This window comes from Vitis riparia, chromosome 4 (genome assembly GCF_004353265.1).
Source record: "Vitis riparia cultivar Riparia Gloire de Montpellier isolate 1030 chromosome 4, EGFV_Vit.rip_1.0, whole genome shotgun sequence".
Lineage (NCBI taxonomy): Eukaryota > Viridiplantae > Streptophyta > Magnoliopsida > Vitales > Vitaceae > Vitis > Vitis riparia.
Window position 1 is genome coordinate 16,910,821 of NC_048434.1, and position 18,222 is coordinate 16,929,042.

Consider the following 18,222-nt stretch of genomic DNA (forward strand, 5'->3'; position numbering starts at 1 on the left):
TGTTTATTCATGAGTAAGCCAAGAACATGAACAAACAGCTAAAAAAATGAAATATACTTGAAATCCTGCAAGGAGAGAAAGTTCACTTTCAACTTCCAGATCATGCAAATCACACAAATATCAAATAGTTTCTCATGAAACAGTATAGGATTTAGGAGCTACTCAATATTTCAAATACAAACAACAAAACAGAACGAAGATTGTATCGTGAACCCAGTAATATTCAAGAATTCATTATATGTGAAACCAAATGAAATTCAGGGATCCACGGTTCTATGCTTCCTGCCCCATGTTTTTTTCCCTCTTGAACCTGGCATATAAAAGTGTGGGACAGATGCTTAAAAAGAACAGTTGATGGCCCAAGCAAAACCAGATATCAACCTTGTTTGAACTCAAATACCTTCACATTTCCCCTTCTTAGCTAATTTGACCACCTCAGTCTCAGTTTAAGCATTAGGTAATCAATGAAACTCAAGAAATTCAAGTTCAAATTCTACTATCTGAATCTGCCTTTTTTATTACTGAAGCTCACAGTTCAACTGGGAATACTGCATAATTCGCAATCAAGCATCTCAAAAAAGAGTAACAAAGATGCATACAAGCATATTTAAAACCAATTACAAAAAATTTGGCAGTCAGCAAGAGATTGCAAAACCTGCTTGCAAGAATAAGCACAATTTCAGCAAGTTTCAAATAGGTATAATACTCAACCACTAAAACCTGATAAATATTGTATTTTTCATGTTCCCTTCGTACCTGCTAGGATTCCTTCAAGGATGTAATTTTTCAGAAGACTAGTGTAGCTCCATGACTGGTCCATACATTCTTTCTCTGACTGTCTGCTGTTTGAATTATCCTCCCACAAAGTCAATTGTTGAGAACTCGACATTGCAAAATGAAACTGAACCAAACCACGAGCTGATCAAGATTCTCCTTGCAGAAAAAGAACTAGCAATTTGAACCAGAGAGAGAGCCCTCAAGAGATACAAAGGTCGTCTTGGAGGTTGGGGTTGAGGTTGGAAGAATTTCACCTGGTGAGGACATGAGCAAGATCCTTTTGTTTCATTCTGCTGCTTTCAGAAGCCATCTTTCAAACCAACAGTCGGCCCACTGAGAATTCTGCAAAGGTGAAACCTATCTACCAAAATAACTATGCAACAAAAAAAAATATCATATAGCAGGGATTACAGTTGGGTTTGAAGGTCTGAGATACAAGTCAGGTTATTCTCCAGGAAAACTAACTTTGTAGAACAGGAATTACAGTTGGGATTAAAGGACTCAACAGGAGTCACAAAAAAGGTAACAGTAGTACTAACACAAAGCCAGGTAAAGCAAATTCAACCATAATGGGGAAAACGAAAAGAGGTGAAAGGGAAGGAAAAAAAATCTAGGATGCAGGGCGAGGATTTCAAACCAGGGTGACTAGTGAGGATTTCAAACCAGGGTGCTTGTGACCAAAGATTCACTGGAAAGCCAGAGGCTGCCAATAGCTACTAAGGGAATGTTTGATGTAACATATATAAAATACTGGGAAAAAAAAGTTGCAGGAACCAGAAAGATGGACTTTGGAACAGATGAAATGTTCACATTGGGTTTCACCAAATGTGACAATGTATGCAGATTTATACAAAGCAGCAAAATGAGGTGCAGAGGAGTCAAGTCTGTCAACTGAGATGCACTTTTCAGAAGAACAGACTTGACTTAACATGAACTCTGTACATCTCCAACAATGGGAAATGAATTTACAGATAACTCTTGTTTTATACTCCAAAAGATTGTTGTAAGGAAGTAACCAGCTCAATTCTTGAGGAGTGATCATCCCTCTGTATCAATATTATCATCACCAGGAGGCATCTGTCTTGTCTCTGGCAGTGAAAGTCGCCTGGGCTTTGTGGAGCCTGCTTCAACAAGCCCATCTGATGACAAAGTTAATGCGGCACTTCCTGATGATGACCCCAACAATCGTCGAACAACTGGAGCATCAGCTGAAGATGATGCAGACAGATTGCATGTGAAGATTCCCATAGGGTGGTCAAACTTGCAACTTGGACCAAATTTGCAGATCCCATAACGAGAATAAAAAATGCACAAAGGTTCTCCCTGTTGAAAAATAAAAACCAGATCCATCAAATTTATAAATAACTAGACAAGGACTATACCAGAGCAACCAAAGTTGAAGTACATTTATGCATTATGGTAGCAGGTCCAAAACACATCAACTCAAAAACTTAACAGTATCAATCTTTCCTTGTGAAAGAAAAGGAGAGGAAGTACTTAGCTACATGGTACTATTAACAGAAACCAAACTTGGGGACTTTTAAGCCTGAAAGATTCATAATCATGAAGGTTCTAGGTATACCCAACCCTGAAGAAGAAGAGTGTTTGTTTTAAACCAGAAAAACAGAACAACTTTAGAGCAATATGTACATTCTTCTAATCTTCTATATAGGTACTTCTTGGAATTTAGTTAAATTTGAATTTCCTCCTTGATCACTAGTATGAATGAAATTTACTTAAAACTCTAAAACTCTTACTTAGACCAGTCTTGCTATTCATATAGAATGGATCATCCGGGGGGGGGGGGGGTTCTGTTGGGTACTTCTTAACATTTAACTAAATTTGAATTTCCTCCTTTGTTTCTAGTATCAATGAAATCTATTTAAATTTCAAAACTCTTAGCTACAAATACTGGTCTTCAACGGTCAACACAGGGCTCGACTGGAGTTTGGTCTCCAGTCCTCTCCGTGTCAAAAAATGGAGAATGGCTTCCTCAGAATTGGAGTGGGGGGGGGATTTTCCAACAAGTGCCTAGTCATGGACTGGTTCCTTCAGCCCTTTTTCTATGTGTTGGAGTTTTATATGACTGACATAAACTTGACTTTCTATGTAATGAGTGCCATCTTCCTACCATAATAGTCTTTTGCGATTCTACGCATTGGAGCTGAATGAAAGTCTTTCCTTTGCCTTGCACACTATGCTCTTTGATCCTGTTTATAGTTAAAATATTCCAACTATTCCTTCACACCCAAAATTCAGAAATCTAACTGAGCAGAGCAATAGATTGATGTTCAACGCAATGATTAGTGAGTGCTTCCATTAAATCAAGAGTGTTAACAGTGCAGCAAAGTCTCTTATCTTCCCACGGAATCGAAACCGGACCAAGCCTGCTACCAATATGTTGAATTGGGACAGGAAACCATCATAAGCCAGCCAACAAGCCTACCCCGGAGACTCGGAAAACCTCCGACTGAGACCCGTCAGACTCACTTCTGTACAGAAGTCTTTCCACCGCCTCCAGCAAAAGCTCAAACAGTGGATTCCTTTGGTCTTTCTTTGACCAAGCACTACTAATGAAATTAGCCCTCCAGATAGAGTCCACCTAAAACTAAAAGATAAGAGACAAGGGAACAAAGCTATTTGAAGAGTGACTTGGTCTATTCTCTATCACCTGACTCAAGGAGGTATTTATATCTTAGTTGGTCTATTGAGTTACATGTTAGGGTTGGCCAGGGCACTTAATCCTAACAGTCCTGAGAAACGTTTTCCAATAACAACAATTGGATTCCCAAGAAGTAGGTTGCTATCTGATTCACTAGCTTACAGCCCATATTTTTATTTACTATGAAAATACTAAAGAATACTCCCTATGGCAATCCACATACATATCTCAAAGAAATATCTATTCCACAATGAAGTCCCCCCAGTGCCAAACCCTCCTCCAACCTAATAAGATGATCTCTATTCCCTTCCCCAAACCCCAAAGGCCCAACCATTTAAAGGGCCAAACACTACTCTCATAACCTATTAAGGAGACTAGTCTCCATAGAAGCTAACAATTGACGTTAACCCCTAATATGGTGCTCTTATCAATATCAGCCTTAAGACCTAAGATGAAATCAAAAACCTCGGACCAGAAAAAATAGTATCATTGAGGGCATGTTTGGTAGCAGAAATGAAAATGGTTTTTCCAAAAATATTTTCATTTTCAAAAATGAAAACAATCAATGTGTTCCTCTCTGAATTGCTTCAATTGTTAAAAAGCTTGCATTTTTTGAATAAAAAAGATATTTTAATATTTTTTTAGCATGACTCTTTTTCAAGATATTTAGGAAATTCTAGAAACATGTAATCAAACATATTCTCCACATCATTTACACTTTTTATATTTCCAAAAAATAGAAAACAAGTTTCATGTTTAAAACAAGAAAGCCCTAATCTCCTCACCCAACCTTAAAATCCTCCAATATCATGAAGCCTTATGCCATAAGTAGCATACTACTGAGGATGTTCACCATTGACGTAAAGAGAAAGGAAAAGAAAAGCTCTCTCATCTGAAGCCTCTGAAAGTCTATGTCCACCATCAGTACACAGAAATCGATTTAGTCTCGTGCAAACCAGGTTTTCTTGCACCTTAGACCATGTGAAAGATGTGTTTCTACGGGGAGAGTCAACCAGACCACAATTGTTATCAGATGATCAAAATCCTCATGTTCCTAGTGATTCTTGAACCACCTAACTTATTAAGATAAAAAAATCTGCGATCAGAAAACCTAATGTAAAGATTTTATTTGTAGTACATTTAACAGGAAAATGTTCCACTTCAATTTTTTTGACAAATTCCATGGATCGAACACCAGTAGTTCATTCAGAGTGATACTATGAGTGATCATAAGATATAACCCTTATTTGCACTGATGACACAACAACAACAAAAATGATAACAATACTAACAAGAAGAATAATAATAGCACTCAAGAAGGTATTAGTTATAAACTATAGCTCAAGCAGATCACTGAAATAACCAAGGATGCAAAGCCCTGTAAGAGTTATCTAAACAGAAGGTCCTCAACTGGAAGAACTTCAGAAGCAAAACCCAAGAAACAGTAAAGACATTTGCCATATGCTACAATACCAATAACCAAAATGGAAAACAAAACTGAAAAGCAAAGAGGAAACTCACCGGACGTAAAGGGAGGCCTATGGGACTCAAAACACAATCTGGAGTAGGGATCAGTCTTTCTCTGGGATGATGGAACCTACAAACCGCACCAAACTTACAATCTCCAGTTTTCATGTAAAACTGGCATTCAGGCTGTCCAGGTCTCTCAGGAAATACATTCTCTCTCTGCAATGCATAAAATCCTATGGGAACAGAGCCAGACCGGTATGGAGAAAATGTCCCTTGAGATCCTGTATTTGGTTGTTCACTCTGCCGTGAAGTTCCATAAATCTGATTGTTTCCTCCTGTTTGCTGCTGGCTCTCTGAAGGTGAACCCAACTGACCCTGAAAAAATGACTTTCCATAAGTATGCTGGCACTTATCAAGGCTCCCTAACTTTCATTCAAGAGCAACTTATGGACATATAAACATGCATAGATATCAAATATATAACCTACTTGAAGAAAAATTTAAATGGGCCACTGGGAGCAGCTATAAACATAGATTATGGAACACATTTCCATTGAACCATATTTGCATCATCATTTCAAGTATAGAATCATGACTTCCAATTGTACTAAAATAAAAGTATTCATCTTCGGAGATCAAAAATCTCATAAAATATTCTTATCTGTCAAAAAGTTAAAGGTCAAGATATCAAGACAATATTACAGGTTTTATCAGTGGCAATGTTTAAGTTTAAATCCTTAATTCATGGATCTTAACTCAAGTGAAATTTGATAATTGAGGTTTTAATTTTTCTTTAAAATTTCTCACTTAAAAACTTTATGCCTTTGCCAGCCTCTTTACAACTTTCAGACAGCATTTCAATGAGGATCAACCACCAAATGGAAGCAAATTCCCAAACTTAGACACTGGTATGCCACAAGTGGGAGCTTCAGAATTGGATTATTCAGAATAATTTGAATCATGTATTTCAAAATCAAGTTGATATTTACCCCCTAATTCAATTTTGAAAGCAGCCTCAGTCCCCAAAATAAGGGACAAGTAATAAATGGATATCCCAATCCAATTTTGGGCACAATAATCTATTCATTCTCTCTAGCAATACCATAACAACCTCCATCATAGCAAAAGCATCATCAGCACCTCATTGCCACTGCCACTGCTACCAAGACACCACCATCCCATCGCCCAAAAACTACCAGCACCTCACCACAACCACCATCACCAGCCCCATCACCACAACAACCAGCATCACCCCACCACCACTTCCTCCCGAAACCCAATTAATAGAATTCCTGTTCCACCTCAGATATTCCATGGTTACACTGAATCATAAACAACCAAACAAGGCAGAATGTCATATTTTCTTTTCTTCTCAGAAAGCCCACAAATCTCCATTTAGTAACCATGAATCATAAACAACCAATACAAGGCAGAATATTATATTTTCTTATCTTCTCATAAAGCCTGCAAATCTCCATTTCAGTATAAATTCAGAGACTATTGCAAGCATCAGCAAATGTGAAGCTTGTCTGGCATCAGTTCTATGCAACCTAAACTCCAACAGAGAGTTCAAGAAAGTGAATGAAATCAAATTTTGAATTAAAATGAACAAATAAAATAACTAGAAGACAAATGCACAATCATAAATGTGCAGTTGGTTCCAACTTCAAAAAATAATTAAATTTTAACTGACTTCTGATGGTGTTGGGGAAGTAAATTCACAATTACATCAATCACCATCTTTTTTGTCAAGGCAAAGGAAGACATAATGTACTTCAGAAATATCCTAGACATTACTATTGAAGCGATTTCTTAAAGACATGAGTAGCACCTGTCTCTTGGAAAATAAAAAATCACAACTCCATGTGTAGAACAGAAGTATGTCTATTAGATACTAGACCTGGAGTAGAAGTAAATTTAACAGTCATTAAAGGCCATTACTCATTTTAGTCACTTCCAAAGACATTTTGAAGGAAAATCATCAAAAGAAGCCTGCCTCACCAATGGAAACAATTGGAATCAAAGCACTTCGTAAAATAAAAGCTAATGGAAAAGCTTACACTATATGCATTCCAGCCTGGGACTGATACCACTCCCTGAGGTAGCATCAAAGGTGCATAACTTGAGGGAGCTTGCCAGCGTGGGCTGGGTATAAAAGATGCTCTTGACAAGGGCCAGTTTGTGATCCCTCCAGCATATGACTGCTGACCAGGAGTTGTTGGAGAAGGAACAGAAGGATAAACAGGAGAACCACGCAATGAAACCATCATATTAGATGGTTGAGGATGGTGAAATTTACATGTACTTCCAAACTTGCACTGTCCAGTTCTTAAATAATAAGCACAGTCAATCTCATCCTACACAAAAGAAAGAACAGGGAAAATCAGGATATAAAATTTCATCCCACCAAAGAAGCACAAACACTAAAATGCAGGAGCTTTGGCAATGTCAGGTGCATGATGTACATTTGGTATGGAACAAACATGGCAAGACACACACAGACAAAACCCTGCCTCAGAATTTTAAAATAAATCTTCTCATTTTGAACATGTGTAAGACATACACCTATCAGTCCATTACATGGAACATCAAAAAATCATTTATTTATTTTTCAAACACAAAGAGGGACCATTTCTGTGTAACTTTTGCATGAATATTTTCCCCCATCTCATCTCTTTTGAATCTTTATGTTCTTTTATATGTTCTGGTGTTTTCTATGGTGAATGAACAAGGATCAAAACATTGCAATTTTTAATTTTTATATTTGTCGGTTAATTTATCATGCTATGGCATCCCTCTCCATGCATAAATTATGAATTGAACCCATAACTAGTAACTGTACATTTGAAGCCAGAAGTTCATATAGATTAACCAAATTTCATTCAAGTATAAATACGTTTCTGCATATATATAACCCCACTATGCCTTTCTTTTTCAGAACATTTTGTACCAGCGTGGATGCATAGTTCAAATCCATGTTCGATTTCTGTGTGCAGTATAGATAGCACCAAGGCAAAATATTCATATGCAATAATATGAACAAACCAAAAAAAAAAATGAAACAGAAGAAAGATAACTGATCAGAGTACCAAAATTTGGTGAATCCAAACTGGGGGAAATGAAAAGCCTAACATGGTTGGCACATTCAAATCAATTCCAGTAACATGAGTAAAGAGAAATAAAAAATCGAACCGGCCGCAGTGGATAGCCTAAAATATTTAAAGAAACTCTTCCAGCAATTCCAGCCTTGTCTCTAGGATGATGAAACTTGCATGTGGCTCCAAACTTGCAAGTTCCTGTCTTCAAGTAGTACTGGAGAACCATTCAAAGCAAATTTGTCAACTCTTCCAACTCAGAACATATTAAAAAAAATGAGAAAATAGAGATCTTACACATGATATGAGGACATTAAAACTGAAACTTTTAACCAGTACCACAAGAAGACAGTGATACTCAATGTAAAACAAGCTTAATTCAACTTCTATATGGAAGATACTTAAAAATCAGCTAACCACATTTCTAGAAAAAAACCAATCTCATTAGAAAACAATGAGAAGTCAATTTTTAATCATTTTCTAATCTGGGTGAAAAAATAAAAAATAAAGCATGAGTACATTGGAGTTTCAATCATCTAATCTATTCATGGTATAATTTCCTATGTGGAACACATGAAAACATAAGTTCACATTCTTCTTTCTTATTAGCATGTAGCGGACCAGATGTATGAGGAAAGGCAACAGGATGAAAACTCCTGGAAAGGGCTCTAAAAAGAAGGAAATCATTTAGCCCTTCTAAAATTCTTTGAGCCCAACTTTGTGAAATCATTTTAGTTGATAGAATATGAGGATAGAGAATGCTATCATGAAAGAGAAACAACAGCAGCCAGATGTTCCAGTCAAACTATTGTCCTCATCAATTGGGATGTGTACAGTATTCAACAAATTAGGTGTCCCATAAGTGAAAAACAGAAACAGAAACAAAAACAAAAATCCTCTAATCAAGATATCTAACTGTTCTAGATATAAATTTACGGGAACTCAAACTCACAAAAGTCAAATAAACTGAACCAACTAACCCAACAATCGGACCATTGTTTAAAACGTTGATTAAAGGAGACATAATCATAATACCTATAAAAAAAAAAGGAGACAATCATAATGATGAGGATAAAATAAAAGAACAAGAATAATTAAAAGCATAGAAATTAAAGGTCAACTATTGGCCAATCATGTATTCTGAGTCCCCTCAGTGATGCAAGGCATGCACTGTAAGGTAGTCCAGGAAAATGCCGTAGACCCACGAAAAATCTAATTGTTCTCCATGGATTTATGAAACAAAAATGGATTTTTTTAACATTAGATGGACACCATACCCCTCTTTCCAAATTTACTCTATACTTGACCATGTCTACCTCTGCTATGTTGGAATCAAAAAGAGTTCTCTAGCAATTAGAGAACAGAGATGTTCCTGATTGGGTCTGTCCACATCAATAAGAACTTGAACATTCTTCATACAGGCATGAATTTCTGTTATGCTAAAAGATCAAATACATTCTTTAACAAATCATGCAGTGGGACCAACCTTCATTTTTGGCACTTAATAATAAAAAGTTCAAAACATCAAATAGATTGCTCAACTTGCACCTCTTTTCCTTCAAAACCAGGTTTTTGCAGTTGAAAGGTGGTGTTAGATGGATTCAATCAGTACAATTGTAGTAATTCCTGGGGGCTACCTCAACAAATGCACTAACTGAAGCATGGAAAAAGTATAAAAAGTAACTTATAAGTAACTTTGTTCATTCAACTTCAGGTCATCAAAAAGCACAAAAGCAAAAGAACAAAGATGAGGAATTGGGATACAGGACCCAGGACAAGTTCTTATCCCACATTTATCAATGGTTCTGAATGGACATTAGAGCCCTACTAGGTGCATTCTGCAGATGTCTGCTGCATGTTCCAATTTCTCATGAAAACTTGTTAGTACATTGTTTCATTTGCTTTGTTAATGTTTAAAATGTATTAATCCAGGTGATTCACACTTTGGTATAGTCATACCACTGCACAATTTCTCCTTTTTCACATTTACTTTAACACAAGTGCTCCAACAGACTCTGCAATTAACCATATCTCATTTTCATTTTCCTGTTCTCTGCAGGCTTCAAGTATTTAAGGTGGTCTATATACTTTACAAGTTATATGTATCTATATTCATAGTTGAATTCAATGTTGAAGTTCTAACCAGATGATTCCTTTGCCCAAAAACAAGGGGGAAGTTATCTCTGCCTTCAACTTACAACAGAACTTGGCCTATTGCCTAAACAGTTTCATTTTTGAGCTGGTACAAACTCTTCCTCCTCACCACTGCGCTACCTAAAAAAATCATAGGGATATTTGAGGGAAAACTAAAGAGCCTTAAGAGCACCAGCAATTGGCACCCCCAATCATGCAGGGTCCGTACATTTTGAACTATATTACCAAGAACCATATTACCAATAAAATCATAGTATTATGGGTTAAATTTTTTTGCCACATGGAACAAACATGCAGATCAAACAGTATCTAAATTTATTTCAAAAGAAGACTTTAAAAGTCTTCTGAAAATAACTCAGAGAAATATCAGCCTTCAGAATCATTTATTATAGTATAGGAAAGATTGTTAAGATATTACCACAACATCCAGCATCATTACTGCCCAGTTTTATTACAATTCTATACCAGAACAACTTGTTAACAACATTATTTATTAAACATATAATTGCTAACTAGAGATTCTAAATATAGACATCACAAAACCCAAACCCCTATCAGCTAAAATAAATATAATTTTACTTCAATGCATCCCAGTCAAATCAACAAATTATCCCAACAACTGCATAGCTCATATATAATCTAAGGTCAAAAATGGATGCAAAACAAATAGTACAAGTGATATACTTTAGGCAAATAGTAAATTTACAACTTCAAAAGGCACATACATGAAGAATAAATACTGCCATTTATAAGGGAAAGAAAATAAAGAATAGAACACATGCCTGACATTCTGGCTGTCCCATTCTCTCCGGGAACTCTCCTTTCATCCTTGCAGTGGCAATAGCCTAGATTATCAATCAAGGTTAAGTTTAGAGGAAACATGAGCATGTATGTGTGTAAATGCACATGTGTACATACAGAAACATGCTGCTCTATTTGAATTAGTATCAAATAGTACTAGCATGAAACTTTGAAAAAAGGAATATGAAAATGGACCTTTATGCATGTATGCAAGCTATATTCTCATGTAGTCAAATAAGCATATCTTTGTGTCTGGTTAAGTTATATGTGCAAAAATGTTATGTGGATTTTCTATTAGTCCTATAAGAAACCAATAACAAGATTATAAAATGATTACGAACTAAACAGACCATACAATGGAAGTCCAAAAGACTCAGATAACTAAGAATGTAGTTCATCACCTACAGACATTTCTTGCATATTATTAATTCTGAGGTCATAAATTCATCCATTTTTTTACCAGTTTTCTATTGGGAGGATGATTAAACCGGCAAGTTATCCCAAATCTACATAATCCTGTCCTGATGTAGTAAGAACAGTCTGGTTCTCCCGGACGCTCGGGATAAGGTCCAGACTCCATTGTTTCACTCGATCTCAAGTTCATTTGCCACATTGCATCTGGAACAATGATAGGAAAGTAAGTCAGATCATCTTTTAAAAATACTTCCCGTATAACAAACTAAAGAGGAAGTAATTTCAGATAAATAATCTTTCAAAGCACTAGTCAAACATCAGCTTGAAGGGACTTGCAAAACAGCCTTCATTTCCTCGTCCACAGCCTCTTTTCCCACAATTTCCAAATTCATCTGTTTTATGGTAGATTCTTTGGGATATCACGAACCTTTATTCCAAATAAACATTCGGAAGTACAATCTTCCATTAAGAAAAATTTCCTTGGTTTTTCCATTTCCAAACATTAATCCACTTTTACCTTCATTTTTCCGTGTTTGTGTAAGCATTTTCTGTTCCTCATGTTTCATCCTTCCCATAAAAACAAACATTGCATAACTAAAAATTCAAAAAGTTAGGTTATTTTTAACTGAAAGAGCAACATCACATAGAGCAACTACAACATCTAAAGCTAAACACCGGTAACCAAACAATGAAGATAGCTTTTTCCCCCGAGAAATTGTTGTGAAAGAGAAATAATCCAAATATGATCAAGTACAAGTCGTTCAACGCAAAAAATTGAATCCAAACAAAATTCCACAAACACCATAACATATTCTACATACTGTGATCTCAATTTTTCCTTCTTGGGAAATTTCTTTCACAGAAACTTGAATTTCAGCTTTGATAATAGTAAAATTCATCTGTGTTTCGAAAAACAAAAAACCCGAAAAAGGAATTGTGAAGAAGCAAAGACAAAACAGACTCACATTTCCACTTTGATCAAACCAAATGTCACCCCATTTCCGGAAACAAATTTGAAAGAACAAAATTATCTCACACGATACATAAAAACAAACTTCATTTGTCAAAAAGAACCTTTTTCCTTAACGAGAATTGAGAAATGAGAATGCTAAATAAAAACAAAAGAGTCATTTCTGCGCACCCACAACCAAATTCTCACAAAAAAAAAAAAAAAACCTTAGATTTTAGCTTTCATCAAACCAAATTTTATCTGCTTTTCAAAACAAATTGGACAAATAAAAACTTAACACCTAATAAAAACTTCAATCATAAACAAAAATAAGAGATAAAAGAAGACATTTTTCATTCACAACAGTTGAAAAAAAAAACAAACAAAATCAGAAGAAACTCACATTTGATCTTTGATCAAACCAAATTGACGTATCTTGCAAACACAAACTTGAGAATTAAAATTTGCAACCAAAAACGAAAACAAACCTCCATTGCCAGGAGCCAAAACTCTTCTCCGTCACAAAACTGGGAAAGAAAGAACAAAGAACAAAAACAACAAAAGTAGCATGTCTGCTTCGGACAAACCAAAATTCACCCAACAAATTAAGAAAAAAGAGGAATAAGAAGTCTGCTTTGATCAAAACAAATTTCACGTGCTTTCCAAACAAACTTCGAAAATCCAAAATTTAAATTTAAAAAAAAAAAAAAAAATCACTTCCCACGAAACAAAACAAACCTCAATTTTGGACAATGATTTACTTTTCTAAATTGGAAACCCACAAGGAAAACAGCACAAACCCGCATTTCGGCTTCGATCAAACCAGACCCAGAACCAGAACTTCACTACACACAATTCCCACCAAGAAAAAAAAAAGTGAAGATTTGAAATTGTAGCAACAAGAACCTTGATTGAGCGAGGGCGAGAGGGAGGATCCCTCGGTCACTTGCCCTCTAGGCATCGGAATTCCGGCATCGAATTCCATCCAGTTCCCATCACTTTTCAGCAGCCGGAATTCCCATTACCCAAAGGCAGAAAAAACCAAAACCAAACCCAGAACCAAAATCCAAACCCCCTCTTCTTCTTCTTTTTCTTCTGATTGGGTGTGATCACACCAATTTGAAAGGAGTTGAGGAGTTGATACGATTATACAAAAGGTCTGGGTTGGGCAACGGTGGCAGATTGATTGGGAAGCAGGGAGGGAGAGAGAGAAAGAGAGAGAGGGAGAGAGAGAGAAAATGAAGAATAGATGTTGAAATTGTAGAGAGAGAAAGGGGGTTCTTTCTCTCCTCTCCACAAACAAGGAGAGGAATAAAAACCAACCATTCACCAGACACCCTCTCCCCAACCCCAGTCCATCTGGTTTGCTTTTTTCACCCGCGTTTCTCCCAAATCCCACCCCCTTCTCCCCCACTCGCCCCCCTCCCCACTTCCCCACTACTCGCCTTCTCTGCTTCACATCTGTTGTCAATATTTTATTTATTTTGTGTTTTTTCTTTCCAAAGTTTATACTATTTACAAATTTCTCAATAATTTAAAATTTAATAAGTAACTTTTTTATTTAGTTTTTATTAATATTTATGATTAAATATTTAAAATTTTAAATTAAAAATATTAAATACATAATATATTATTATTTTATAATATATTAAATATTTCTTTAATTCTTTTTTAACTACTAATTTATAATTTTTTAATCAAATTTATAAGAAAAATAAATTTATCATAATTGAAATGTTTACTCAAATTGTCATTACTATGAACTCATCATATGAACTGCTATAAGAGAGATGACCAATTCGACTGAAGACCCTATAGACCGTTACAAAACAGTTTGACTTAAAAATAGCACATCCTTCAAGTGTATAACAATAAATTAGATAATATATCTCAACTTAATATCAATAAATTAGATAGTATATTTTATCGTTTATTTTATTCCATATATAGTTTAATATTAGATATAATAAGAGATGGAATAATATCTCATTTATCAATTAAATATGGAATATAATATGTTTTTTATATATCATCGTATCTTGTATTACATTTGACGAATCAAAAATAATCTTAAAATATTTTCAACTTTTCCAATTATTGCTTAGAACATTCTACAAGAAATAATTGAAAGTTTTCAAATTATTCTAAAAAATAACATGTTAAGAACGAACTTCACAGTACCATATTATGGAAATTTTTAATTTTTGAAACTAACTTTTTTTTTTAAATCATCACATATTTTAAACATATTATCTTTTATAATACTAAGAGTCTGTTTTGTAGTGATTTTAAAAAATGTTTTTAACCTTTATAGTACTTGAAATTTTTTATTGTTCAAGTATTAGAAATATTAAAAATATTTTTTAAAATTAGTGTAAAATGCACTATAAATTTTGATATTATTTTTTCCATTTATAGGAGTATTTTTATCTTTTTTTTAATTAAAAGCCATCTTTTATGTTTTAAAGTCTATTAGAATTTTATGCATTAACTTTTTATCACATTAAATATTTTAAAATTTATAAATTATATATGTACAAGTATTGTGTAGTAGAAACATAATACTATCATAAATTAATAAATATTCATTTACCAAAAATTAATAATTTATTCATTTATCAATAAATTAATAATCTCATTAAGATAATAATTTCTCTTAGTCGTAAGAATATTAGTTTATAAAAGTTTTACTATACCAATAAATGCTACCGTTTAAAATTGTGGCTATGAAAATCACTCCAAACAGGTTAATTTTATAATTTTATTATAAAATATGAAAAATATACCAAAATACGACATGCTTGATATAATGCATAAATAAATTTAATTAAAATGAGAATAAAATGTTACTTATGACTTCCTTTTCATTAATACTTTTGAAGTGTAATAATTTTTATAACATGAATAACATCATCTTATAAGAAAAAGCTTAATCTATGGTTACCCATAATTATAAAAAAATAAAAAATAAATTATTAAAATAAGTAAAACTCGTAGGTGTATTTGGTAAAACTTAATACTTATTAGTTAATAATTAACTTTAATTTAAATTATACTTAAATTATTGACTTAAAACTCATTACTTAATTATTACTTTAAGTATTAAAATTGTTTATTAAAATTAACTTAAGTTTTTAATTTTAAATTATTAAATTGACATATTTATCATAATAAATTATAATTAGGATAAAGGAGGTTGAGTAGTAAAAGAAATAGTTAAGTAGCAAAAAAATCATGGAGGTAATTAGGGGACAAACGGGAATAAAAATGTAAAATGAAGAAACGCACTAAATAATAAATTAATTATTTCTACTTATTGTTGGCATATTAAAAGGTTGACCGTGTTTATCAACTCTCATTATGTTCGAATGTTTTGTGCATTTGAATAAATGCAATATAAGGTTAAAGTATGCATATTTCTTAGGTAGCATTTGAAATCCTACAAATATTATTTAAAATTGTTTTTTCACTTTAAATTATATTATTAAATTATTTTATCAAATATATTTAATTTATTTAATGACTAAAATTAACTCATTAAGTTTGTTTACTAAACATCCAGTTAAATTGTGCTTGCTTTATTTTCCATTATATAATATTTTTTTTATAAAATTATATGTGATTTATGTAATTTAAAAAAAAAAGGTCAAAAGTGCACTAAAAATTTATCCATTTTTCATTATTTTGATAAAAAGTTGAAAAAAGAAAAAGGTGAGGAAGGAAGCTTGGTGGGTGAGCTCCTGTGGTTGACATTAATGTTGGTGTGAACAGGTGTGGCACTGCTGAGGCGAGTATGAGGAGTGTATACTCGCGGAAGTGTTTAATGTGAGGTCGAACCGGTTCACTAGTCCACCTTTTACTATTTCCAGGCCGGTTTTTTTTCATTGTCTCACTAACTAATTTTCCTTTGTTTTATTTATTCTCTCTCTCTCTCTCTTTTTAAAGTGTCCAAATTAGGCAAGATGAAGTAAATAATTTTTTCTTTGAATCAATTTGATTATCTATCCAATTGGGAGCAACAAATTGGAAAATTTTTGCCCTTTTTTATTATAATTTTTTTATGAAAATAAAATTTCTATGGTGAAATGTTTTTAATTATAATATTTTTTTTTTTTAACAATTTGCAAGTTATGGTTATTCAACTCATGCATATCACTGTTCCATCATATGTTCACCCATGATAAAAAATCTTATATATTGTTCATCATAGAATTTAACTCATATCTTAATTTCAATAAAAATTATCATTCTCGTGGATCGATTACTAAATTTTGATTAATTATGATGATTACTTCACTAATGAGCTAAATCGATAGGGTTTTCTTTAAAAAAAAAATATTTACAATTTAATTGTCATTTAGTATGAATGTCAATGAGTATGTTTAGTCAACTCAATTTTATACAACAAAGAACAAATTAAATCATTTTTTAAGTATAATTTTTAGGGGATATAAAACACTTGTAACCTAATTTTGAATCGAGATTAAGCAAATCTAACAAGATCGAGGAATAAATTAGATAATTATGCCCTTTATAGTCATATGTGTAAACATATCTAAATACCTTTCATTTTATTAGAAATTATACTCATCTTTAATGAATTCTCGATATATTTCATTTACATCTAGCATAAAGTAATAAATAAATAAACTTTGATTTATTTAGTATTTATTTATATAGATTTGGGTGTAAATGTATGTTACAATGGTGAAATTATGAAAATATAGGCCAATAAATTAAATATATACTAATGACATCCCTAAAACATAGGAACTAGAATGAATTTGGGATGGCCTAGAATCCAATTTCCCAAAAAATTCATGAATTAAAATGCCATGGAATTTTCCCAAATTTCATTAGAATTCATGGGTAACTCTTCTTTATAATAGTAGTTCATTTGATTGAAATATTAAGTACATGGCTTTATTCTTTAGGACAAAATTAAAGTTACCATGGGCCCCCTCCACTTATAATTCTAAGGAATGAAATTGTACTTTTTGATGCTACTTTTTTTTTTAATCCTTTTCAATTTATGGAATATTTATTCATTTTCACTTTTGATGAAAATGAAAGATAATAATAAATAATAACCATAATACCCTCAATTTGAGTTGAGTAATTTTAATAAAACTTATTCTAACTTAAAATATTATTTATCGAAAAGTTCTTTATAGATTATTTAGAAATCACTTCATTTTTTAAGATAATGAGAATAAAAATAAGAATAGAGGCAAATCACATTATTACGAAAAAAAAAAAGCATAATATAGATAAAACCGAGTTTATAAATGAGAAATTGAATTGATTGTTGGTTTTTGAATGAACTTTTTATTCCATATTATAGCATTTTAAAGATGGTATGTAATGTTAGAATTGTCTATGTGGCACATTTGAATATTAAAATAGAATGAAAAGTCTATTTCATTTCCCATTTATTATTGTACTTAGATTACAACTAGAAATATAAATATGATAAAAAAAAATCATTTTTATGAAAATCAACAATTTTTTGTTCCTCTTTGTTCTTCTCTCATGTTTTTTTTTTTTTATAACTTATCTCCATTTTCATTCTTATTCTTGTATGTAAGACACATTTTCATAATTTGATATATATATATATATATATATATATATATATATATATATATATATATATTAAAAACAAACCATCCATGATAGGAGGTAAACATAAAACAAACTTGAAAATTTACATAATTTAAAAATCATCTATCATAGGAGGCATATTATAAAACATAGATACATAAGGAGAAATATCTTACAATGGGAAGAAAGTTTGAGGCTTGAAAGAGTTACATGTTGAAAAAGAAAGAAAAGAGAAGGGAGAGCATAAACTTGGGAGAGAAAATGGAAAATTCATATATATATATATAAAACTATAA

General features: G+C 32.8%; 1 protein-coding gene across 4 annotated transcripts; it reads right to left on the reverse strand.

Annotated features, from left to right (window-relative positions):
• Positions 1-479: 479 nt before the first annotated feature.
• On the reverse strand, positions 480-13,617 carry LOC117912469 (zinc finger CCCH domain-containing protein ZFN-like). 4 transcript variants are annotated; one of them, XR_004651016.1, is made up of 8 exons: positions 13,229-13,617; positions 11,420-11,577; positions 10,941-11,003; positions 8,102-8,221; positions 6,970-7,266; positions 4,961-5,284; positions 757-2,100; positions 480-655 (listed from the first exon to the last, which is right to left on the reverse strand). XR_004651016.1 is itself a non-coding variant. In XM_034827049.1 (7 exons), exons 1-7 carry the CDS (start codon positions 13,305-13,307, stop codon positions 1,816-1,818), a joined length of 1,326 nt encoding a protein of 441 aa, XP_034682940.1. In that variant the 5' UTR covers positions 13,308-13,617; the 3' UTR covers positions 480-1,815. The 4 variants fall into 4 exon arrangements, 3 of the variants coding, with proteins under 3 accessions (XP_034682940.1, XP_034682942.1, XP_034682941.1); XM_034827049.1 differs by having other exon boundaries at positions 480-2,100; XM_034827051.1 differs by lacking the exon at positions 11,420-11,577 and having other exon boundaries at positions 480-2,100; positions 13,229-13,313.
• Positions 13,618-18,222: the final 4,605 nt, after the last annotated feature.